Here is a 26636-nt window from a genome sequence, read left to right on the forward strand (position 1 = left end):
ATCCTAGTACATAACCACTGCACTTATTACTTCCAACTTATCGTTTAAAACATACAAATTCTGCAACTCTCAAGAACAGCTCCTGGAATACTGAAGTGATGTTTTCAACTTTACTCCAGGCCATAAACATGACAGATTAGGCAGAAAGTCTCTTTTAAGGAGGTAGTTATATCTATGCTTATTAAACATTTTTATAATGTTTATTTTTGAGAGAGAGAGAGAGAGCGAGCGAGCGAGCAGGGGAGGAGCAGAGAGAGGGAGACACAGAATCCAAAGCAGGCCAGCACAGAGCCCAGCGCAGGCTCTAACTTATGAACCACAAGATCATGACCTGACCCGAAGTCAGACGCTTAACTGACTGAGCCACGCGGGTGCCCCTTTACACTTATTTTAATGCAGTCTCAAGTTACAGAAAAACAGCAATTGAAAGCATATAGTTTTTTATTCAGCTCACTTAAAAACACAATAGCCTTTCTTCTGTAAGCAAAGCACAGAAAAGATAAGTCATTAAAGTAAGTGATTATAAATGGCAATCATCAGGGCAGATGTAAGTCATTTTGGTTTAATCAGGCCATTAATTATTAGAGTTTATCAATTAGTTTTATTGAAGGCAAGGGAGCTTAAATGAATAGTAGGGCATTGATTTTAACTGAGACATTTTCTCAAGGAAAATACAAATGAAGTATGTAAAATTACGGGTCCTTTTCATACCACTAAAAAGAAATAAGTTTCGGGATGCCTGGGTGGCTCAGTTGGTTAAGTGTCCAATTCTTAATTTGTCTCAGGTCATGATCTCATGGTTCATGGGTTTGAGCCCCATGTCAGGTTCTCTGATAGAGAATCTGGGATTCTTCTCTATCTCTCTCTCTGCCCCTCCCCTGCTTGCACACACACTCTCTCAAAAATAAATAATAAAGATTTTAAAAAAAGAAATAACCTTCACCTAATGTAAAACACAGGGCTTTGGCGAAAAACCAAATTAACTCTAATTCTCTTTGCTTTACATATAAAATATGTTTTGGTGTTCCCTCACTTGTAGCAGTCTGATTTTAATTTATCTTGGCCAAGAGTTCAACATTATGATGGAGAAACTGAAGTAAAGGTACAATGCAGGGGCGCCTGGGTAGCTCAGTTGGTTGAGTGTCCGACTCTTGGTTTCAGCTCAGGTCGTGATCTTGCGGTTTGTGGATTCAAGCCCCATGTCGGGCTCCATGCTGTCAGCGAGGAGCCTGCTTGGGATTCTCTCTCTCCCTCTCTCTCCGCCCGTCCTGCTTGCTCACTCTCTCTAAAAATAAATAAACTTAAAAAAAAAGATACAATGCAAAGTGACCTATTTTAAAAATCAGGTTATTTCTTATCTTCATTCATTTTAGAAAAAAATTTAGTCATTTTATGCAGATAGACTTTTATGGTAATCAGAATAGATTTCTATTGGTCAGATCCTCTCAGAGAAAGCAGAGGAGATGACATGGAAAGTGTGCAAGTGTGTGTGTGTGTGTGTGTGTGTGTGCAGGTGAACATACAAGAGCTATACAAAATCATAGGTGATATATGATCTTCCTACACTGACAAAGTTGTTACGAAAATTGAGTGGGACTGTGTGCTTAGCAGTGCCTGTCACAGAGCTGGAGCTCAAAAAATTGCTAAAGAAATAAAATGAATGGAAGACACATTTTGTAAACCTGAACACACTATATTACACCACAGCTACTGCTTTGTAGAAGTGGTAATGACAATGACTCTCATGCTAGAAAGTCAGGAAGTGGATAATCTAATACACAGAATTAGGCTCGATGCTAAATAAAGTTTGCTCTCCTACAAGCTCTACCTGAAGACAGGCTTCCACCAGTGCTGTTCAGCTGGCATCACAGAGGAGTTAACAATCCCAACCTGTCTCTTGTCACAATATACGCCCACTCCTTCAGTGAGATTTCACAGGAAGCTAGGCTTTTTACTGATGATGGACTGGATATCTGAGCCGCTGCAGAGACATCCCACATAAATAATAGGCGGTTATGATGTAGTTCTGTTTCATAATGTGAAGTGCTTAGCAGATTACTAGGAAGTTATCAAGGAGTGAGAAGAATAAAAGAATTTACAAACAGGGTCTCATGTCATGCAGAAGGTAACAGTAGACAGTTTTCTACAGGAGCCTATAACTGAATAAAAATCAGCCTCAACGTGTTTAAAAATTAAACATAAACTTACCATATAACCCTTTGGTCACTTTCCTATTCCATCTTTAACAAAATATGAAACATCAGTTAACTACACTGAACAATAGTAAAATGGTTACATCTTCTCAAAACTGGTATGTGCCAGATAACCTGATTCACTGTGATTACAAATATTTAAAGACATAACCACCACCAGGTCTCTACTCAAGAGATATGAAAACACAATCAAATAGACTAGTATATGAATAGAAGCATGGTCATAACAGCTCCAAACTTAGACACAATCCAAATGTCTATTAGCATATGGATGAAAAAATGTCATCTAGCCATACAATGGATTACTATTCAGCAATAAAAAGGAATGGATGACACATCGGATGACATGGTGAACCTCAGAAACACTATGCTAAGTGAAAGAAGTGAAATAGAAAAGATTTTTTTAATTGGAAGTTCTTTTTTTAAAAATTTATTGTTTATTTTGAGAGAGACAGAGACTGTGTGAGTAGGGGAGGGGCAGAGAGAAAGAGAGAGAGAGAGAGAGACAGAGAATCCCAAGCAGGCTCCTCACTGTTGGCCCAGAGCCTGATGTGGGGCTCGATCTCATGAAACCGTGAGATCATGACCTGAGTCAAAACCACGAGTCAGATGGTTAACCGACCGAGCCACCCAGGCACCCTGAGATAAAAAAGATTTTTGATTGAGGTACCTGGCTGGCTCAGTCAGTACAGCATGCACTCTTGATCTCAGGGTCATGAGTTCAAGCCCCATGTTGGGATTAGAGATTACTTAATTAAAAAAAAAAAAAAAGAAAGAAAATGTTTTATACTCTCTGATTCTGTTTCTATAAAATGTCCAGAAAAGGCAAATCAATAAAGTGAGAAAACAGATTAGTGGCTCCACGAGGATGGGAGCAGTGACTGCAAACGGGCATGAGGACATTTTTGGGGATGATGGAAATGTTCTGAAATGGATTATGGGAATAGCTGCACAGTTCTGTAACTTCTTAAAAACCCCTGAATCAACTTCTTAAAAACCCATGAATGCATTTTATGATATACAGGCTACCTATCAATAAAACTTAAAAAAAATCGGCCTCAAAACACAATCTGACTTACTCTCCATAGTGTCTTAGATGCTTTGTGGTCACCGTGGTCACTTTCCTACTCTACTTATAACAAAACATGAAACACATAGTTAATTACACTGACCATTACGCTAATTCCCAAATGGCAAAACTGATATGCACTAGAAGGGCTGACTGTGGTTATAAATATTTAACTACACTCATTTTTAGGTATCACTTCTGCGTGTTTAAGACTATTTCCCCCAAATGACTAAGGCCATGTATACAAAATGTGAAAATGACTGGTTCAAACATGAAAAATTTGGTCAACCAACCATAGTTGCCTCAATAACCTCCAGAAACTGCTCTGATTTTCAGGCTGGGACTGGCTCATTTTTTTTTCCACTGAATTGACCAAATTGACTGTGGAAATTGGTATCGTGTTGAGACAGCCCATGTTGCCACCCATAACCGCCTCACGCAAGAAACGGGATCTTGACATACGCCGCATCAATTAGCCATTAAACAATCCACACAAACGGCATCAAGCTGAACTTGCTCATAAAGCCCGCAGCCCCGAGCAGGGGCTTTCTGCAGCTCTTCACAAAAGGCCCCACCGCCCACCGCCCAGCTCCCCCCTCTCAACACAATCAGGGGTCAGAGTGGGAGGTGACCCTCCTTCGGGATGCGGCTGGGTGCCGAAGGGGCTGCTCAAAATAGACAAATAAGTGCGCGTTCACTAAACTACAGTTGGAGGTACCCAAGGAGCTTTGTGCAGGGATCTACACGTCAATATCCTGGTAAGAGCCATTCCAAAGGAGATTTTGGCTTTGTCGACGCTACCACATGTTTTTTTCTTGTCAGAAAAGGAAAGCCACGCAAAACGAGGATTCCCTGTCTGCTGGGATCTATACATATCAAGTGCTGATGGTAATCTACTTCTGTTGCCTTTTGGCCTCCATTTTGTTTTATGCTTAAAATATTTAATTTGCTCTGTGCTTTCCTGGGCAAGCCTCACTGGACGCTTTTAGAAAGAGGCATGGTACAATTCTTAAAGGAACATGAGCTCAGTTTTAAAATGTGGCATGTGGCTCTGTGGTGGGATGACAGTAAGAGCAGAAATAAACTTCTCTTCAACTTTCCCCCCCATAAAGCAATTACACGGCTTTGCCTGCATGCCAGGAAGCCGCTTTCCGTTTACTGGGAGCCCGAGGACACATTAGCGGGTCCTCCCTCCTGGAAGCCTCCCCTAGCGCTGTACAGGGGTGCTGCAGCAACCCTCTTTCATTGTTTCATTGTCTCATGAAAAGACAACAATTAATGTATCTATCTAGTTATTTCTTGGGGACTACATTCTAATGAATGAGAACAGCAGGTACAATTAAATATAGACTATGCTGACATTCTGCATTGCAAATTCATCTGTGCACAACAGGGACACACATAAGAGAAAGCCACGATGCGATATAAAAGTTATTCTCATCACTCCATCACATAATAAAGAGTAGGTCATCCAAATATTCTTGCAAAGCCTTAAATAAAATTAAGCAGCATAATTAGCTAGGCGAAATGGCAGTTATCATCTAGAGTCTCATGATTCAGTGCAGAAAGGAGGCAATAAACCTGCTTTTCTCCTTCACTTAGGAGAAAGGCAAAAGACAAACAGCATTTACAAGGCTGACACCAAGGGCAAAATGGCTTCTGCCTTCCCTCAATCTTTCCACAGTAAGTAAAGGAGGCTCCCTTCCAGCAAAGTGGATTTTTTTAAATGTTTATTTATTTTTGAGAGAGAGAGAGAGAGAGAGAGAGAGAGAGAGAGAGAGNTATTTATTTTTAAACTGTTTAATGATTATGTATTTTAGAGAGAGAGAGAGACAGAGCATGATTGTGGGAGGGGCAGAGAGAAAGAGGGAGACACAGAATCTGAAGCAGGCTCCAGGCTCTGAGCCGTCAGCACAGAGCCTGACGCGGGGCTTAAACCCACAAACTGTGAGATCATTACCTGAGCTGAAGTCAGACGCTTAACTGACTGAGCCCCCCAGGTGCCCCCCAGCACAGATTTTAGATTCCTACCTGATAGCATGTACATATTCTGGTCAGTGTGTGGGAAACACCGGTTGTGGAGGAGGAAGTTTCTGGGAGTCAGAAGGACACATATTCTGCCCCAGCCCTGGAAGAACCTACTTGTTCAAATCTAAGATACCACAAATTCTAAGACTCCTACTAACTATGAAGCCTTTTTGGTGAAAAAGGAAACAATGGAATATTACATTAAATGCATAAAAAACTGTAAGATGCATTTTCATTGTAGACTTGACTTGGAGCAGCATGTCTACAAGACTAATTCTGGTAAACTGTTCAAAAGAAATAAACATAAAAAAAGATTTTAATGTTTATTTCTTTTTGAGAGACAGAGAGACAGAGCACGAGTCGGGGAGGGACAAAGAGAGAGGGAGAGACAAAGAGAGAGGGAGACACAGAATCTGAAACAGGCTCCAGGCTCTGAGCTGTCAGCACAGAACCCCATGCGGGGCTCAAACTTGGGAACAGGGAGATCTTGACCTGAGCTGAAGTCAGACGCTTAACCCACTGAGCCACCCAGACGGCCCCAAAGAAATAAAAATTCTAACAGCTAATACTTCTTTGACACTTGCTGTATGCCCAGCACTGAACTAAATGCACTATCATCATACGTATTATTAACTCATTTAGTTCTCATTATAACTGATAAGTATTATTAGGCCCATTATATAGATGAGTAAATTGAGGCTCAAATTAATGAAATTACTTGCTCAAGACGACATAATTAGAGTCTCCAATCCTAAGTCTTAAGCCTTAACAAACTGCACTGTATTTATTTATTTATTTATTTATTAGTTTATTGTCAAATTAGTTTCCACATAACACTCAGTGCTCATCCCCACAAGTGTCCTCCTCCATGCCCATCCCCCCCTCCCCCCACATCCATCAGTCCTCAGTTTTTGTCAGCATTCAAGAGTCTCTCATGGTTTGCTTCTCTCCCTTTCCCCCACCATTTAAACTGCACTGTATTTATAAGATCAACCTCATCTGATGTATAGGTTAAACTATTATCCCAGCTTTGGCACTGAAGAGCTGGCCAATCTTCACGTTTTATATTTTTAGATGTTTCCACTTCTTACAGAAAAGTAGATTAGGAGGAAAGTTTGGGGAAGGTTCTGACTATTCTCTCATATAACCTCTTGCTGTTTTCCTTGTGAAGCAGTTATTTGAACTATACAATAGCTGTTATGTGCCAGACACAGGGCTATGACCTCTTTGAGGAACTGACCTAAGGTCATGTAGCAAAATTGAATTAAGAGGCAGAAGCAGAACTTAAACCCAGGTCTGACCCTAAAACAGGAGCTCTTCCATTAGGCCACCGGCTACCGACTGCCTTTTTTATGACTAAATTATTTAGCCTTATTGAGCCTCAGTTTCCTCATCTAAAAATGGGGATACAATGATACTTTCCATGCAAGGTTATCATGAAGCTGAATGAAATAACATATACAAAAGATCTAGTACAGTAGTATATGGAAGGCATTCAATGAATGATAACAATTACTGTTGCATTCAGTCTAGACGAAACTTAATACTCCAACAGCAAACTGATGGATTTGATTTCCATGCTGCTGATCACTTCAAACTGTATCTTGGAGCAAAGAACAGACACAGAGGTCTTCTAACTGCTGAACATTCTGGCAGAATGTTCTATCTAAGGACAAATCTCTTACTTTAATACTAGAAAGGGCAACAAAGGATAACTTTCAATGAAGTCCCATAAAAGAGTAGTACAATTTTTTCTCTTAAAAAATTCTAGGAGAAAAACATTATTCCCAGAAAGATATGATTCAATTTATTCATTTAATACACATGCACTGGCAATCAATCAGTGTCATGAATTAACTGTGGCCTCTAACCTCTAACCAACAAAAATGACCATGACACAGGTGTTTTCCTTCTCCCTCCGATAAGCTCCTAAAGGTCATGGTCGGCCTATGAGACAAAGCGATGATCAGAGCTGTCTGAGGGGCTTGGTGAATCAAATATTCGTCAAACCACATACAGAGTATCCTGCTGGGTGGTTGGATAGGGCTCCCTGTAAAAGCCAGGGGCTCACTTCACAGTACCATAAAAACCTGTGAGTCAAAACACACAATGATCACATAATCTACTTTAAATCCCAACCCCCAGCAAGGGAGAAGGATTTTAAGGGCAGCGACAGGGAGACTAACAACCCTCTCTCACTCATATTCCTTCCCTGTGTGGCATATGATCTCTTCTCTCTCCTCTAAGGCTTCCAAAGATAACCATTTCAGAATAGGAGGGCGAGGTGGTCTGCATGGTGACTCCCCTGGGTTCTTCATCTTGGAGACGTCCTGAAACGGATGACTATGTTATGATAAATCCTATCACGGATGCCTAAGAAAAAGAAAAACTAAGTCCTCCCAGATTAAGTAGACAACTATAGAAAGATCACATATTTTTTAAAAATTAAGCTTTTTATTGTGAGATAATTATAAACTCACATGCAGTTTAAGACATAATAGAGACACCCTGTATCCCCTCTGTCCATGGGAACATCTTGTAAAACTATACTACGATATCGTAAACAGGGTATTCACACTGACACAGTCAAGACGGAGAACATGCCCGTCACCATACCCTTTTAGAGCCACACCCACTTCCCTCTGGCCCCTGAAAACTCTTGTTAGCTCCTGGAAACCACTAATGTACTCTCCATTTCTATAATTTTTCACTTCAAAAATATTATGCAAATGGAATCATGTATTATGTAACATTTTATGTCTGGCTTTTTTCACTAAGCATAATTCTCTGGAGAGTCATCCAGGTTATATATACCAACAGCTCAAGTCCTTTTCACTGCTGAGTAATTATTATACAGTATAAACGTATCACAGGATAATTATTCGCTCATGAAAGGGCATACGGCTTGTTTCCAGTTTGGGGCTATTATGAACAAACCTGATCTTGACATTTGTGTACAAGTTTGTATGTCAACCTAAGCCTTCATTTCTTTGGGACAAAAAGTCCCAAAAGGACTCAGGAGTGCAAATGCTGGGTTGTAGGTAGTTGCATGTTTACATTTTTAAGAAATGCCAAATTGTTTTCCATTGGTGCTATGTCATTTTATATTCCTATCAGCAATGTACTAGTGATCTAATTCCTCTGCATCTTCATCAGCATTCGGTGTTATCACTATTTTCAAATTTTAGTCATTCTGGTAGGTATGTGGTAATATTTCACTGTGGTTTTAATTTGGCTAATGATGCTGAACATCCTTTCATGTTCTTATCTGCTATTTGTATATCCTCTGCAGTGGAATGTCTCTTCATGTCTTTTTACTGTTGAGTTTTCAGAGTTCTTTATACATTCTAGACACATATTCTTTTAAAAGAACACTTTTAAGTAATGCCATATGGGGTTTCTTGTCTTTTGAAGATCATTACCACATATATAGAAATCTCCAGCGATTACCGGAGGCAAAGAGAATGAATGACCAACGTGGGGAAGGAGGCTTAATTTCTAGAGACATTCATTTGTGTGGATAGTCAGAGCTGGAGAAAAACCAACAACCCACAGTCATTAAGCCAGTTTGTTTACCTCAGTTAATGGGCTAAGTCTATTTTTTTTTTCCAAACCACAAATGTTCGTGAATTATGATCTACTACAGCACCGGCATGTGATTAATATTTATGTTTAAAGGACGGTATTTAAAGGATTTAAAAACAGGAGCCAAGATAACTATCACTTCTATCACTAGCACTTGCTTAACATAAATGTCCCTTCCAGACACATTTGACTGAAACAGTCACAGAGCTCAGGGAAAGAGCCCCCACACCTCAGCTCTCTCATTCTCTCATGTTGCAACATAAAACCAATGGAGGGATGATTCCTTTCTAAATGGCGTGGGTTGCTCAAATACTAACCAGTTATTAAAAAAACAAACAAAAAACTGTGGTTGCTCCTCCAGATGGCAAAAATATGGCTTAGATGGAAAACTCACCATAAACCTATGGGTAAGCACACAATGGGCTACATCTCTACTAAAGAGGTTGTTATGAAAGTTCTGGGCACACTTTTCATAAGTTACTTAAAATGAACCAGGTTAGTTTTCTATTGACAGCAATGCTTCCCAATAATCCTTTCCCTAAGCACTTTTTCCAGCAAAGGATCACTACCTAACTAGGTTTTGCCAAAAATCCCAGCTTTGATATACACTGAGGTATTATTTTAACACTGCCACCTGGACAACAAAATTTCTTTCCTGAGGAATTCAAAGGTTTTACGTCTCCCATCCATTTCTCTTCTCTCGTTGAATAAATATAAAATAACTTTGGAACGTAATACAAATATTATTGTAGCAGTTTTTAAATCTTAAAATTTGGGGCGCCTGGGTGGTTCAGTTGGTTGAGCGGCTGACTTCGGCTCAGGTCATAATCTCACAGTTCGTGGGTTTGAGCCCCGTGTCGGGCTCTGTGCTGACTGCCAGCTCAGAGCCTGGAGCCTGTTTCGGATTCTGTGTCTCCCTCTCTCTCTGAACCTCCCCTGCCACGCTGTCTCTCTGTCTCTCTCTCTCAGAAATAAATAAAAAACATTAAAAAAATTTTTAAAAATCTTAAAATTTATACTGATCTCATTTAATAGGTATTCGCAAATACATACAGCGTTTATCTGCCTACACTCTTGGATTCTCAGCTTCCAGTTCTTTTCCACATCCCTTCCTTAACAAGAACCCCCTCTCATGGGACCTTCTTGTACCTTTTTTGGCAACTTCCTGTGGATCTACAATTATTTCAAAATAAAAAGATTTAAAAAAATGCCCTTGCTCTCCACCCAAGTTGTGTCTCAACATGGTCTTTTTATACTTCTTTGTTAATGAAAATACTTTATTTCAGTATACTTTGTCGTTTAAAAACCTTTTCCCCTTACAGATGCCTTTTGATTTTACTACACTAGTCTGTTTTAGAAAGCAACCACTGTCTTAGCTAAGCCACAATGTGTTAATTCTTGATTACTGTTTGCATTTCAGTCTCATCTTCACTTCTAAAATATTTCATATTTCCTAGAATTCCCCACTTTGAAGGAACACAGAATAGTTTATACATATCAAACACTTCGGGCAGTGTCTGGTACAGAGTAATGCTTAATAAATATTCAATATTTTATATTATTACTACTACTATTATTATTTTCATAGTATTATCTACTCCTGGGGGATTCCCAATCTTTTTCTTTCTTGTCCCATACACCTCTCTGATTTGCCTTGTTCCCTTACCTTGCTAGCATGTCATACTTCCATCCGTCCAGGATTGCAGAATCCAAGATCCTAGTGCTTGAAGGAACTTGAGTGATCATCTAGCCATCCCTTCAATGTATATATGAAGAAACTGAGGCCCAGAGAGGAGAGACCTGCCTTTCCAGGGTCACACAATGAGGCAGTCAATCAGTGCGACTGAATTGGGAATTCAAACAAAGCTTTAGTGCTTCGTGGAAATTAAGCTTTTTAAATTGTCCAAGTCGGGCCAAGTCAGTGCTGCACCCTGTAGTTCTTTGCTAATTTCTAAGGGGAAAAAATGGCTTAACTAATGAAAGGAAATTTTGTCTAATTTCTAGATGCTCCCAATTGCTCTCTTCTTCTCTTTCTGACATTGCGAATGTCCTTTAAATCAGGAGGGATTTTTATTTTTCAACCTACTGATTTGCTAGACCAAACCTAGGTAGGATTTTTCAAGAACATTGAGGTATGGTAATAATGACGGAATCACCAAGACCCTTAGAAAGAATGATTTGTCTTTTTGATAGGGGAAACATTTCTAAAGTATAGCTTCTACCACACTGCTTAGAAGAGAAATCCTTCTTTCCCCTTTTTTTTTTTTTTTAAATAGTCTGAAATACTACGGTAAAATTACCACGTTCTGGGTACATAGGTCTATGTGTTCTAACAAATGCTACAGTTGCGTAAGCACCAGCAAAATCAAGACATAGAACATTTCTAACACTCCCGCGAATTCCCTCATAGCTTTATAGCCAACCCCTGTGCTACCCTTTAGCAACCATCGATGCATTTTCTATCCATATAGTTTTGCCTTTTCCAGAATATCATATAAGCGGCTACAACAGGTAGCCCATTGAGCCTGGCTCCTTTCACTCAGCAGAAAGTATGTGATATTCATCCATGGTGTTGCATATATCAGTAGGTTGTTCCCTATAGTTATTGAGTAGTATCCCACTGTCTGGACTGACTACAGCTTGTTTATTCATTCACCGTCTAGAAGGCACTAGGGCTGTTTGNGAGTGGGGCTGCCGGCTTACATTGCAGGAAAGCGCCAAACTGCTTCCCGTTTCATATTCCCACCAGCAATGCATGGGAGTTTCAGCTGCTCTGTATTCTTGTCAGGACTTATGTTATCAGTTTTTTCTTTAATTTTAATGAAGGGCTCCCTTTTAAGAGAAAAAAGTAGCAGAAAACATTTTTTAGCACACTGAACGACTGCTGAAACTTCAAGTAACCTTTCTTGACTCCTTTCTTTCTCTTAACACCGACAAGCAATACACTGGGAAATTCTATGATTCTACCCTTAAAAAATACCCAGAATCTGACCATTTCTCCCCATCTTCACAAGTGTTTCCCCAGTCTGAGCCCCTGTGACTCACCTGGATTACTGCGACCGTTCCCAACGGCTGCTTCTGCCCTCGGCCGCAGACACACCGGCTTCCTCGCTATTCCGTGAACGTTCCAGACACATCCCATCTGGCATCTTCTGCTCTAACTATTCCTCCATCCACCTACTTGACTAGCTCCTCTCCTCCTTCAAGCTTCTGGTGCGGTCTCATCTTCTCTATGAGGCCTATGTGGTAAACAGTGCAACCTACCCTTTGCCTGCCCCAAGCTTTACTTTTTCTTTTCTCCATATTACTAACCACCTTCTAACACTCTGTATTTTTTATTATGTTTATCATTCATGGATTCTTTCCCAAGACTGCCCCATCCTTGCTAGGATGTGTTCCACGAGTATAAGAATCTTTCATTTTTTATACTGATGTGTTCCAAGTACTTAGAGCAGTGCCTGGAGTATAGCAGGTATTAAATAAATAGTTGCTAAATGAACAAACTAACAACATGACTTAGGCGTCTAAGGTAGCACCCGTTGGAAGATATGTGTGAGGCCAGATTTATAAAAAGTAAAGACAGGGGTAGAAAATAACATTTCTAACACGCGTGCTGGAACCACAAGGCAAACACAGATCTATTTGCATAGCATTTGCCTTCACAATAACATGAAAAATTTTAAAATACATAGATAATATAAAAAATATTAAAAAGCTCTCCTACTAGAGAAAATAGTTCATATGTACAAAAAAATGTCTCAGGACATCAACAACCTAAAGTTTTTTCTTTCTATAAACTAACCCATCTGTGTAAGATTGCCGCAGCCTGATTGCCAATTTTATTTTCTTAATCTAAGCTCTATTCTCATTACCCTTCCATTTCTATTTTTTATCCTCCGGGAAAGAGAGAGCAGTTCCTGCCAGGGCATTCTCACATCTTCCAAAGAAATGGCATAGGTGTTAATCTTGTATTTATGTTTGATGTGGGTAATGATGGCTATGACTGGAGCTGCAGCTTTATTAATATGCGGGGCTCTCACCTCATTAGTGGCGATGTATGTTTTGAAGTTAAGCTGCAATGTTTGCTGTAATGTCAAATCTGGTCTACCAGACTTTCTCACTGTTCATTTTCTTTGTTTTTACCCAGGCAGTACACGCTATGCTTATGGGGCTCACACATGGGCTGTTTAATAAAGACATTTTTTCCACAGTAGTTCATCTTGGTGGAACTTTCAAAAATTTTAATAATTATGTCCTCATGTGATACCACGTGTCTAACCTAGAGAAAAGATTTTTCATAATTTCTGACCTGGTAATACAAATAATAATAAACTCTCTTCCTGGCTTGATCTAGAAGTGGTGTGTGCTTACTAACTAAAAGTGATTAATTCATAATTATTATATAACAAAAACTTGTGCTCATTATCAGACTTTGACAGTTTACAAAGTACTTTCATACATATCTCAACCAAATCTTTAAAAGAACAAAATAAATAGTAAAACTTAATTGAATATAATCTTTGATAATCTATTATGAACAGTAACTGTTATACTTCATTCCTAAAGAAAATTTCCAGCTGACATAATACACATCAAAGAAACTAACCTGTACCAGACTAACAAGCCTCATGGGGCGGGGGGGCGGGGGGGGTGTCTGTCACTGTCGCGGCTCAAGTGTCCTTCCCTTCTACAGTCCTCACTGCCTATGTGCTGCAGAGAAGGCTCTTAATGTTCACCAGCTTGTCTGAAGTCATTCACTGGGTTTTATTCACTCCAAAAGACTCTCTCTCTGTCTCTGTGTATCTCTGTCTTTCTGTCTGTCTCTCTCAGACAGCTTTTTACAGCTAAAAATCCAAGGAAGTATTCCAAGGCAGCTATTTAAATGTGAGAAATCATTGTTTTCCTCTTTTCTCATTAGGTAACTGAATAAATCTCCATTTCTTAATCTTTTAAAGTCTATGTTCATGAGTATGAGACCCTGGCTCTAGGGGCATTTGTGGGGAAGAAAATGACGATGGGAAGCAAGCACAGGTACTTAGACCAAGACAAAGAATAAAGAAACTTAGATGGCTCATGAGTGTTTCTCTCAACACCCTCTTGTTTTCACTCTGTTCTCACAGTCCCTGTACCCACCCACCCCCATCCCCACAGAAGACCACAGCCTTTGATTTGACAATGTGACACATATTCAGCTAGAATTCCCATCATCATTCATTTAGAGAAAGCAAAAATGAGTATATGGGCTTTTAAGAAGGTACAGCGATGAGCTAATACGGCAGAAGTGTATAAACAAGTATATTACCTATTTAATTGCCTTAGTTGAACTTAGAAGCTCTGATCTTTAATTGCCTGATTGAACTGATCTAAAAAGCTAGAATTTTTTAATCAGGGAGAAAATTAAATAGCTTTCTGGTAAATAAAAAGGCATCTTTAATCTTATTTTTATGGAATCCAAGTTATTAAATATGGACAAAACCTCTAAAATATTAAGTTAACAACTACTCAATCTAGAGTAAATTTCTCCTTACAATGCTTCACAAAAGTCTTCAGGGACACCTGGCTTCTTCCAGTCTTCAATAAAAACACATGCTTTTAAATCCAGAAGGTAAAAGTTTTCATGAATAACTAGGAAACTCAAAAGCTAAGTGTACAAATATATTTAATGAGGTATATTCCACCGCATCTTATTTCTTAAGCTGAGTACCCGTAATTACTAGGGAGTAAGTGTTCATCTGCACTGTAATTCATTAGTCTTTCCATCTAGACAGATGCAGATGCACATTCACTCCCTGGTCTTTATTTACGACTGAAATCCCTTGGGAGGGTTTCTTGGACCACTACCAGTGCCCCCACTCAGCCCCTCGCAGTATCTTCTTCCATTAACTAGTAGCATTTTACAATGGGTTACACTGTGGCCAGCAAAGACTGAAAAGAAGTTCGGGATTCCTTTTTGAAATCCTTATGTCCTCTGTCAGGAAACCCAAGGCCACCAAGGTATGCGAAGCCATCTCTTTAGGAACAGTGTATGATGATATTTGAAATGTTAATAAGAGGAAGGGATGCAACTGTATAGAAAGTGAAGGTTTTGCAGTAAGCGATCAAAGAACCTTTTCTTAGCTCAAGTTGCATCAGGAGCTAGGAAGGACCGACCCACCTCTGAGAGGCTCTGGTCAACCACACTTGCCCACAGTGATTACAGATGGTTGTTCTGGGAATCTGACAGACACCTTAGACTTTACTTTTAGATCCCAGACATAATTTTTCAAAGAAAAAGTCAATTATTCCTCCAAAACAAAGGGTGAAATTAAAACCAATCATTGCAAAGAAGAAAAATCAAAGATGATTGTGGAATAACTAAACAGTATTCCCTATTTACTACAGCTCTTAGTGCTACTATGAACCCTCAGAGAGAAAGTTATGGCTAGAGAGAATTCACTGTAAGCTAGAAGTATTGCTGTATGCCTACAGTGTAGGATGATCCTAAGGATCACTTTAATAGTAACATTTGCATTTCCATAGCAAGGTCCTTTTAACAGAAGGTTTTGCTATTGAGAACTGATGACTTCAATGAGTTCCTTTGTCAAAAGGATAGCAGATGTCCATAAAAATCAATACAATGACAAGAACTGACCACTGTGTTAACTCCGATTAAAATGGCTATAACTGCTTTATGGGTTAATGAGTGTGGGAGGTGGGAGTATAGGGAACAGAAGCCATACAGGCCGTATTATGTTAAATACCATTCTCTCTTAACCTTGGTAGTGAAAATGCTCCATTCTTTCCTCATTCACCAGATGTGTTCACATGATGATTTCTTCCCAGGAAAAGTAACACTAACACAACTCAGCTCACTCTTCCTACATCTATCTACATTTTGTACCAACCATAGTCTAGAAATAGACTGGACTGGCTTTAAGGGAAAATTTGGTTCATGATTCCATTTAATTGGCATAAAACCCTTCAAGAACTGCAAGTTTTGTTTGTCAAAATCTACACACCCTCTTTAAAAGGGGACGAGGGATTTAGGAAGAAATATAAAATCACTAGGATAGTAAAACCACCACAACAAAAAACAACCCTTAGTGACAGATATGATAGTACAATTGAAGGCATCAGTTGTTTACTCACTCTCAAGGCTTATACCTTTTTTAAAAAAAGTCCTTTTAATCACATGTCATGTGTATGCTGTTGCATTCCCCAAATGTGCATAAAGCAAGGCTGAGCAGATGTGTAAAACTAAACAGGACTGTTAGTAACATGAGGCCCGGAAGTTGCTTTGCTATAGTCTATTTCTCACTTAATAATTTGCTCTAAATGAATTCAGACATTTTGGGGATATTAGAAAATACAAAGGGAGGTTGTTTTTGCAGCATTCAAGAGTTAATTGATTATTCTTCTCATGTGTTCTGTTGATAGACCCAGAGACTAATTTCTGATGCGTTCACCAACCCCTTGCTTAAGGTTTCCCTTCCAAGGTATGTGAAGCCATCCTTAAGGAACACTGTATGATGATACCTAAAATGTTAATAAGAGGGAGGGATGCAACTGTATAGAAAGTGAAAGTTTTGCATTAACTAAGTTAAAGATTAAATAAGATTCTGTCATTTTCAAACACTATGTTATGAAATGCCTTTACATGTTTGGTCAACACCCACAAAAATACCAAGTAATCTAAATCAGAGTAGTTAAAGGGGAAAAGAAGAAAAACATTTAGAAAGCAGCCGTCTTTTGACTACCAACTATATCAGCTGGCTTAAACATCAGATCATGTATTCAAAAATCAAGGTATCTGGAGTGCTCCCCACTCCACCTCAAATTAAGTTAAGAGCTCGTAAGCTCAGTACATACCTCTATGTAAAATCTTTAAACTCCACAAATAGGTAAGTCCTTTAACAACCTGAATTTAAGAAAGAGAAACAGAACAATGACAATTTTTATCAGGAACTTTCCACATTTAAACATATAATCATATCAACCATAACTCTTCTTTTAAAACTCTAAAACCCAAGAGCCATTTACTGAACGTCTCCCATTTCTGTGCCAGGTTCTTTGAGGATGCCAAATGTATCAGCTACAGATTTCTTCTCTAGAGGGCTTTCCATGTTCTGAAGATAAGGCATGATGAATGAAAAAAAGAAGTGTATGTGCATGGAAAATGACCTAGAAGTACATCTACTAAGTTCTCAGTGATGGTATGGATGGGGAAAAAAGGACAGGAAAAAGGGACAAAGGCTTTCTTTCTTTCTTTATTTGTCTATACTTTTGTATTTGGAATTTTTAGAAAAGTCATGACATTTATTACCAAGGAAAGACATTTTTTAAAGTTGACTAGTGAAAGCAATCTCTGTCAGTAATCAGGATTGCTTTTCCTGTCAGTAATCAGGAAAGCTTTACTAAAGCGCTGGGCCCTAAGAAACAGATTCAGTTGATATGAAGAAAAGAGAGGGAAGTGTTAAGGCCAAGGTAAAAATACACAACCAAAGTGTCGGGCCATGTACTCTTCCAAAAAATCAAGGTCAGGAAAGACAAAGAAACACTGAGACTACTCTAGGTTAATAGAGACCAGAGACCTGATAACTAAATGCAGTACATAATCCTACACTGGATGCTGGACCAGAATTCTTTTTCTTTTGGTCTATAAAGGGTTGGACAATTGGCAAAATCTAAGTTAGGATTGTTGATTACATAATAGTATTGTGCCAATGCTAATTTCCTGATTTTGATCAGTATACAGCAATGATGTAAGAGAATATCCTTGTTCTTAGGAAATATATACCTGAAGTATTTAAGGGTAAAGGGTCATGATGTCTGCAACTTAGTCTCAAATGTTATAGGGGAAAAAACATACATACATGCATATACTTGTATGTATGTATACACACATGTATATATACATGCATATATATGTGTATATGTGTATGTATACACACACACATACACATACAATAAAACCTCAGATTGTGAGTAACTTGTTCTGTGAAATGTTCCAAAGACAAACAAACATTTCTGATAAATTTTAACTTGATAAATGAGCGATGTCTTACAATACTAGTAGTAAGTGATGCCAAACATCACGTGATCACAACTGCCCCTGTGGTTCTCTCTCTCTCCCACTGCAGGACTGGGGGTGATCATCTCCCATGCTCAGATGCTTGGTCTCAGGCCATGGTGTCTGGCAGAAGTCATTGATTTTTCAGAACACTGGAAGGTGCCCACAACTAGCACTGGTGTATTTTTTTGTCACTTCAAAGGACCTATGGACAGTCCTTTGCTTTTCCATACAAGAGTCAGCTTAGGAATGCTAATGGATCACTCTAGGTCAGGCTGCCTGCAGATATAGACCTTTCCTCTGCTGCCTTATTGCCAGTTACATTACATATAGTATATGACCAGAGATTTTTAATACTGAATTGTAGTCAACATCTGTGAGAATGTATACAATGGCCCCCATGCAGAAAAAGATTCCATTGAGCCAACAGATAACAGTGATTCCATTAATGATAGTGAAAGTCATCCTATACAATAACCCTTTTCTCTCTTGTCTCCTTCATACCAGCCACGATGGTTTTCAAGGGTAAGTGCAGGTTAATTTGTTTATTTTTCTTTATATTTTGTATTTTCTTTATTATTTTGTATTACATTATAGTACTGTAATCATTCTTTTTTTAATATAAATTTTTATGTTTATTTAGTTTTGAGAGAGAGTCACTGTGAGTGGGGGTGGGGCAGAGAAAGAGGGAGACACAGAATCCAAAGCGGGCTCCAGGCTCTGAGCTGTCAGCACAGAGCCCGACGCAGGGCTTGAACTCACAAACTGTGAGATCATGACCTGAGCCAAAGTCGTATACTTAACCGTGAGGCACTCAGGTGCCCCTTGCGATCATTCTTATATGCATATTTTTGGGTTGTGGAATAAATCATCTGAGTTTCCATTATTTCTTATGGGGAAATTCACTTTGATATACAAGTGTTTTGGATTACAAGCATGTTTCCAGAATGAATTATGCTCTCACACCAAAGTGCGTGTGTGTGTATTTATTTTTAAACCAAACGTAGTTAACTGGTGACAACTGGGGAATCTGGAGGAAGCATCTTACAACTTTTCTGTTAAAATATTTTTTAAAAAAGTTTCCAAAAAAATGTTTTAAATGATATTAGGGTAGGAAAGAACAAAGTATATCAAGATGATCAGTTTCACAACCCAGTTTGGCAGGTCCAAGTGTGGACTCACGTAGAAAATACTTAAAGGGCAGAGCAAGAAAATAAAGTAAGAAAATACAAACATTCGAATTAGGGCGGATTTTTGGTTGAACAGCCTATGTTAAGAATAATTAGTTTAATAAAATTCTGAAAAAAAAAATGTTTCTAAGACCCTAAGTATGTGGGTTACAAGTGCTATCTTCTATGTGGAAAGTTTAATCACTAAACACTTATAAAAATCTTTACATAGAAATTGTTTTAAAAGGGGAACCACATGTTTTTATTCACACGCACTAACCCTGTATGCACATGAGTGTGAATTTAACAATTTCAAGGTTGACTATTCATAATTACATATCAGATACAATGAATGAACCACTATCACTCAAAATTTACTATAAAAATTTAAAAGTACTCATCATTATAGAAAATTTTAGGTGAGTCAGGACTATAAGAACAAGGAAATCTACCATTATGAGTAGTAACTGAATGATATATGTATTTTTGAATATGATGAAAAGAAGCCTGGAGCTAAATATACAAGGATTTTAGTTGATGAAGAAAGACTAAGAGCAATACTAAAAACAGAAATGCAAAGGGAGAAATGAATTTCCAAATACTAAAGATCTAGAAGGTGAAATCTACATCAATTAATGCTGAGCAGAGATTAACATATTTTCATTGTTTTCTTAGAGGGGGATGTACTCCTGAAAGATTTGCTAGCAAGGTATGATCATTTCCATGAGAAGTCTGTCTGTTTTAAGAAAACAGAATATATCTTTATAGCAAATTATTTCTTCCAGGATTTGGACTAAGTGGCACTACAAGCAAAAAGGTAGGAAAGAAAAAGAATCTATCAAAATAGTAAAATGATAACTAACAGGAAGAGGAAATAAGACAAAAATATTTCCTTAAACGGTTAGTAAAATAACATCAATAATGAAAACAATTTTCTCTTGGAGTAGTAGGATGAGGCCATCTTATTTGGGATGAAAATAACCACCTCTGAGTTTTGGAAACAGAGTTAAACTTGTCAACTTTTAAGGTTAGTTGCATATTATAAAATCTTCCTATCAAAGATGGTTCACCACTAAAAATCAGTCCCACAAAAAAATGAATAACCAGAAAACACACATGGGAAGGCAATCCTGAATAATATTCAGATTATCAGGCAGAAAAAAAGTAAAACAAATACTGATTGTATGACACTTGCTAAAATTATAAATCTTATTAGAGATTCAAAAAGAATGTATCATTTTTCCAACTCTGTCAAGGTGCACATTTTCGTTTAGAAGCATATGAAAAGCAGCGTATGGAGAGCTGGAAATCTGTGCATTGAAAACCCAGAGAGTATTATTGGTATTCAGTAGGCTGGGTTTCACAACAATGACTTGACAAAGCCTTGACACTAAAAGTACTTATATCTGCTGTCAATCACTCACTCCTTGACATGTCAAGTGCACATCCTTTCAGGGACAACTTCAATCAACATTAGCACTCAAAATACAGTACACAGTGTCACTGCTTCAGAAATGAGAGGAAAAATAAAATGTGTTCCATGGCAGGGAATGGCAGAAAGGCATTCCTCTTTCTGGGAGACCATATTCAAATGGAAAATAGGTAAAAATCACTGAGCAAGCTAGAAGGCTAAAATCAGCCCGTTTATATGAATTTTTTTTTTTCTTGGACAAATATGCTCTTGCCATATATCCTACAAGAGAAAATTCGAACGACATGTCATCAAGGCGGACAGGGGCCCATCCTGTAATGCACCTTGGATCTCTGGACCTCCACAGCGTGCCAGATTATTAGAACCTGGAAAATAAAGTTAATTGGGGGCGGGAGAGATGTCTACATGGGGTTCTAAGACATGAAAAGAGTCTGAAGCAATCGTATGTGTCACTCTGTTACTTGCTTATGTACTTCTCTCTTTTTTTTTTCTCTCTTTTTTTTTTTCTTTTTACCCTTGCTCTCCCTTTCAGTCCCACCTCCACTTTTTTCTCTTTCTCTTAGGAAAGCAGCATGAAAGAGCACGGGACCTGAAGTGAAACAGCCCTGGTTTCTGATTAGCTGTAGATAACCCCAACTTCTCTGAATCTCCTCTTTCCATGTATAACCTATGTTCAATAACCTACGCTTTACAGAGTTTGCTATAAAGATTAAAGGACGTAAAGTTTATACATAAAATATGTGTCAACAACTGGCACGAGGTACTCAACATGCACCCATGTCCCTCTTCTCGCACCTGATTCTGTTGCTTCTGACTTGCCAACAGCACAGGTGTGCTTCCTTGGCCTCACCGAGGGAACTCAAGGCCATGGAAGATGCTTGTCTGTCTTCACAGTACTAAAGAAGAGACAACTAAGGATACAGGGAACCCAGTCAGGCTGTGAGAGTATTTACTTTCACAAACTGGGACCTACAAACCATCACCTTGCTAGTCATACTTGAATTGGGAGAATCCTCCCACTCGTGTTTGTCAGCTGCAGAGAAGGATGAGCTGTTGGTAGCCTACTCAAATTATGTGGGAAAAATAAAATACACTTTGGAGGCGTGATACAAGTTTAGGGCCCAGCGGACTTTATAAAAAGTAGCCAATGAAGAGCAAAATTATCAAAAGCATTTCTTTTACTCTGGCCACAGGCAGTTTTCATTACTATGACCTGATGAGCCATAAAAGCTAAAGAAATTGGACACACATTAGGGGGGAAAAACCCTAATTTTTAAAAATGTAAGGGCAAATGTAAACAATGCTTTGGGCTAGTGCTTATTTTGAGTGCCTTTCACTAAAATAATTTTTGCTGTATTTTCAATTACCCAATAGGTAAACCCGGTATTTGAAGCCAGATTATTATTATTATTATTTTTGCTGACTCCATTCACTTCACAGGCTTTTAACGCCAGTCGAAATGAGAAGACCAATGGCCTTGTGTGGATGCCCTCCACGAGAGGGAGGTAAGATTTATGAAGTCTGGGAAGAATATGCTTCTCTAAGAGAAGAAGGCAGATTCTTATTTTAGCCAAGTTCAACACAAAAGTGAGTACACAGAACTCATATACTTATTTCCTTTTCAATTGGTATCTCTGCCTTTTTTTGCCCTTTATTATACGTATTATTAAACTTTAGAGCCAAAAACTGCCAAAAGCCACAAAGCATTCATTCCCTTCTGAGACTGAAAGAGGAAATGAAACATTTTTATTTTCATCGAAAATAGTGACTTAGGTACTCAAATTTCATACTAAACTAATCTACCTAAACATGTAGATTAGAAGCTACTTAGCAATAGCATCAGAAAAGAAAGTTCTCATCACCCTGGGCAGCTCACACTCATAATTAGAAAGAAGAAAGCAAAGCTGTGAATTACAATGAATGAAGACTAAATAAGTGTCCATGTTGGATTAAAGGATCTGAGTTGTCAGTCTGATGTATAATGAATGTGAAAATCGGCCATTTAATTAAATGGTACATGGTATACTCGCTTTGTTCTGCACTAAAACTGCTTAAGTTATCAGAGTGCCTTTAGTTTAGCAACTGTTTACTATTCCACCACCCCCTGACTTCTCTTAGACACTGCGTAGCCTATGTTATTCCAAATTTGAAATCTGGGGCTTAGTAATGCTAGCTGAGCTGACATTGCGTCAATTTATTTGTGCATACAGAAAATAGAAAAATCTGCTTTTAATTGCAAAGGGAATAAATTCCTAGATATACATGGCGAAAAAATTAAAAACCAAGAACATAAAAAGTCTGCAAAAATCTTTAAGAATAAAGTAGTGTTTTTCTTAGAAATAGTTTTATTTTAAAAACTTGGACTTTGGGAAGTATTTTCTAACTATATACCTGTAACCACAAAATGTCCCCCAAACAGCTTTCTTGTTAAAGAACCTAGAAATTTTACTGGTTAAAAAGTGTACTAAGGTCTCTGCAAACACAAGAAAGTAGAATAGGCCACCACATCCCTAAGCCTGAAGGATCTCATAGACTATGTTGTTATTGTGGTTTCGTCTATAAAAAGAAGAAAACACAAAAATGACAAGAAAAGAGTTAAGAAGGCCCTACCAGTCAATAGGTATTGAAGAAAAAGAAAACAATATCCTGGTTTATAAGGAGAATAGGTTTGACTAGAAAACTTACACCATCCAAATTTCATAGGGCAGAAGCCATAGATACTCACTGCTATTGCAATTCTTCCAAGGACATGCTCTGGAATTTTCCTATATACATCCAAAGATCCTCCTGTGGAGACAGATATGTTTCATTATTATAAATAAAACTACCAGAACATTGCACTGTGCCCCTCCTCTGTGCATTCATTGTGAGAATATTTTTTTTTCTTCTTACATAATGCATTGGATGTCTATGGTAGAACTGGTTTTTAATCCAATTTTACTTATGAGATAATAACATACTGCCAGATAAAAGCATAGTTAGATATTTCCTTTTTGTTTCCAAGTATAATTGCCTACATGTGAAAACTGAAAGAAACTAGTCAAGGGCAGCACAAGACTCTGCACTTTACGTAAACTTAAATACATACTTAAAACTAAAGATCAACTGGTCAACTGCATTCAAGTGTCTAGCTGTGTAACAGTTTTCTCAGATGTAAACCAGGACCATCTTAGAATGTTCACATTAACCAAACAAAAGGTGGTGAAAGTAAGTATCAAAATACACATACAAACTAATAAAGTTGTAATACTGACATCTATCTAAATGAATTATTACCCTTTGAATTAAGTACCAAGATAAGCAATCAATCTATTCCAAAGGTACTTAGTTCAAAATAGTTTGGGTTTTGTTTGCTTTTTAAATTCTCTTTAATAACACTTTGAAAACCACTTTGTGAAGGAAAAAAGAAAAACCAATCTCCTTGTATCATAATAATGGTATTCACTCTCATCCTTCATCTTTATCAAATTCAGCCCTTGGCAGTTCCAAAACCCAAAATCATTAGACTGTGCACATAAGAAAGGCAGGGCCATGTTGTTTGTTTGTTTTAAATTTCCATCAATCTAGAAACTGGGACAATTAGCAGATAGTAACTACTTGATAAATATCTATCAGATGAACAGGTGGAAAAATTGAAATCACCATGAACTTCACTAGATAGGTAGAACTGCTTTGAAAGTAGTTTCAAAAGAAGAGACCATAGCCAACAATAACATTACTGAAATAACTGCACAACTTTCCTAGGTAAGTATTTTAAAGGAACCAATATTCATTTGCAAGTATAAATTTGGGTGCAATTGTTACATTTTCAATCTCACACAGTAAGATAAGATTTTTGGAAAGATATACAAAAAACCACTACTTCACTCATATTACTCATATTAACAACATGATTGTATGAGGGCTATTAACAACAGGCAATAACCTTTCTTTGAGTCCAGTTGAGGTGTAGTCTTTTAGTTCTATAAAGGAACTATCCAGGATATTTGAAAAATAATTTCCATTTCAATCAAAGGCTAAAAATTCATATTTAACCAATCTATTACTGGATGATTTCTAAGTGTGCCTTATATGATACTAAAATGAAATGCAGTTACGTATATTTCACCGATATGAATATTTTTATATGTCAAATTTTCCTAAAGCTGAACATCAGAAAAAATTTTTTTTCCTATGAAAACAAATTATATATATTGCATATATATAAAGCTACTGGCTTTGTATTTATTCTGCTTACAGTAAAAAATGATCACTTCTTTAGGTAGCTGGCTTGCAGTTTCCAGATTCTTACAAGAAGCTGGCAAACCACAGTATGACTAAACTTTATGCTTTGGCTGTGGGTGCTCCCTGGAAGATAATGAAAAAAAAAAAAAAGACACTTCTGCAATGAACTGAACCATCTTTATTTACTTAAATAGCATTTTTATTATAGATGCAATAAAAGTGAAAATATGTTAAGAAAACATTTCATGTTCTCATTGATCTTTCAGATGAATTGGCACTTGCAAGGATAAACAGTCTCAAGATCAAGCGTTACATGCTGGTAGTTGGAAGACTGACAAATGTAGTTTATTGGACCGATCCCTTGTGAAGTGAACAGCTTGAGTGGCTCAAAACTAAGAGGTGCAAATTCATTCACAGAGACTAGTAAGAAGTCCTAAAAGGAGATGCTTTATATATATACATAAGATGTAAATCAGGCTTTAATTAGCTAAACAGACAAACAGTCAACAATCTAAACCAAAAAGCCAAAGATTACAGTACTACTCTTATTGGCAGAACAATCCAGAAAAGAATCTTATTTTAAGGCATTTCACTGGTTTTTGGAAATATCCACTTAATCTCAGTTATATCCCACTCTTCTCAGCCATCCACATGGGTGACTCTTTACATACTGGCTTTGTGTCATCACAGATTCATCCTGTCCTTGACATAATCATTAGAGAGAACGGTCAGAGGCCAAAAAAAAAAAAACAAAAAAGATCTGGCAGATCCACTCAGAATCAAGAGCTACTATTAAGGCTTTAGGAGTTCTCTGTGTGCAATTAAATAATTCTTAGCCTAAAAATGACAGAGTTTATATTTCAATTTTCACTGAGGCTTACTATCATCTCTATCCTATGGGCCTATCTCCAAAAGGCAATTCTTAGATTCATCATATCACCCAACATTAGTGCTAGAGGGACATTAAAGATCAGTCCAATGACTTTATTTGATAAGTGAGGGAAACTGAATCCCAGAAAGATAAGTTTTCTAGTCATGGCCATGAGTCAGTTGATGGCAGAGCTCAGGAAAGGTCTCGGCCTTTGAACTCCCAGAACTGCAAACATTTAAAAGCTTTCCCTGTAACATCATTGAGCTTGAGAATTACATGTGAACTTTCTACAGTTTAATGTAATGTGTTACCACCACGACACACTCAGATAGTTTAATCTTAGCTGAGACACTGGTATTCAAGGCATTTAGAAACTCTTTTCTATGTTGCACAGTTGGTTTAAACCTTTTCTTCATGATTCCAAGGTGACGTTACTGGTTTGCTTTCTGTGACCTCTCACTTCCCTGTGTTCCCTGGCCTCAGATCACCCACAGCCAGTCGTTTTTTAAAAAAATTTTTAATTATTAAATGTTTTTTCCTAGCCAGTCATTTTATTTCATGCCACAATCCTCCATAGGAACCAGGAGGAAGAGCGCTAATGGATTAGCAAAAAAACCCATCACAACTACCAAACTATACACTTCTCTTGAGGAATTCGGGCCATCATTTTCATGCAACTAAGCAAAAAGGACTCACGGCTGTGAAATCTGTGTTTAACCTAACACAGGACTAAACATAAAGTAGTGTCTTGAATGTAGGATAAAATAGAAATATGTAGTTAATAAATGAGAAGCAACAATACTGTCATATTAATCCCAAAATTTTCCTTAAAATGACCAGATTATTAATACAAATAAAATTAAAATCTGGAGCCATAAGCAAAAATTTCAGAAGAAGCTCTCCTAGACTCTGCTAGCTGTAAAAACAAAGAGCCCTTTCTTTCAAGGACCCAAAGGAATGAGTACTTGGTACTTCTTTTCTTTCTCTGCAACATGG

The 26636-nt window shown here is 37.8% G+C and overlaps 1 protein-coding gene across 3 annotated transcripts in view; it reads right to left on the reverse strand.

Annotated features, from left to right (window-relative positions):
- MAP2K5 (mitogen-activated protein kinase kinase 5) overlaps nt 1-26636 on the reverse strand; it is a 266228-nt gene that overhangs the window by 127151 nt on the left and 112441 nt on the right. For all 3 annotated transcript variants that reach the window (XM_077746645.1, XM_077746636.1, XM_077746628.1), the window contains exons 12-13: nt 23271-23332; nt 16744-16792 (exon numbers count right to left, since the gene is read on the reverse strand). In XM_077746645.1, the coding sequence (XP_077602771.1) occupies nt 16744-16792; nt 23271-23332 (111 nt within the window). The remainder of the gene's footprint in view (nt 1-16743; nt 16793-23270; nt 23333-26636) is intronic.

Source organism: Crocuta crocuta, unplaced genomic scaffold, assembly GCF_008692635.1.
Source record: "Crocuta crocuta isolate KB4526 unplaced genomic scaffold, BGI_CrCroc_1.0 scaffold130, whole genome shotgun sequence".
Lineage (NCBI taxonomy): Eukaryota > Metazoa > Chordata > Mammalia > Carnivora > Hyaenidae > Crocuta > Crocuta crocuta.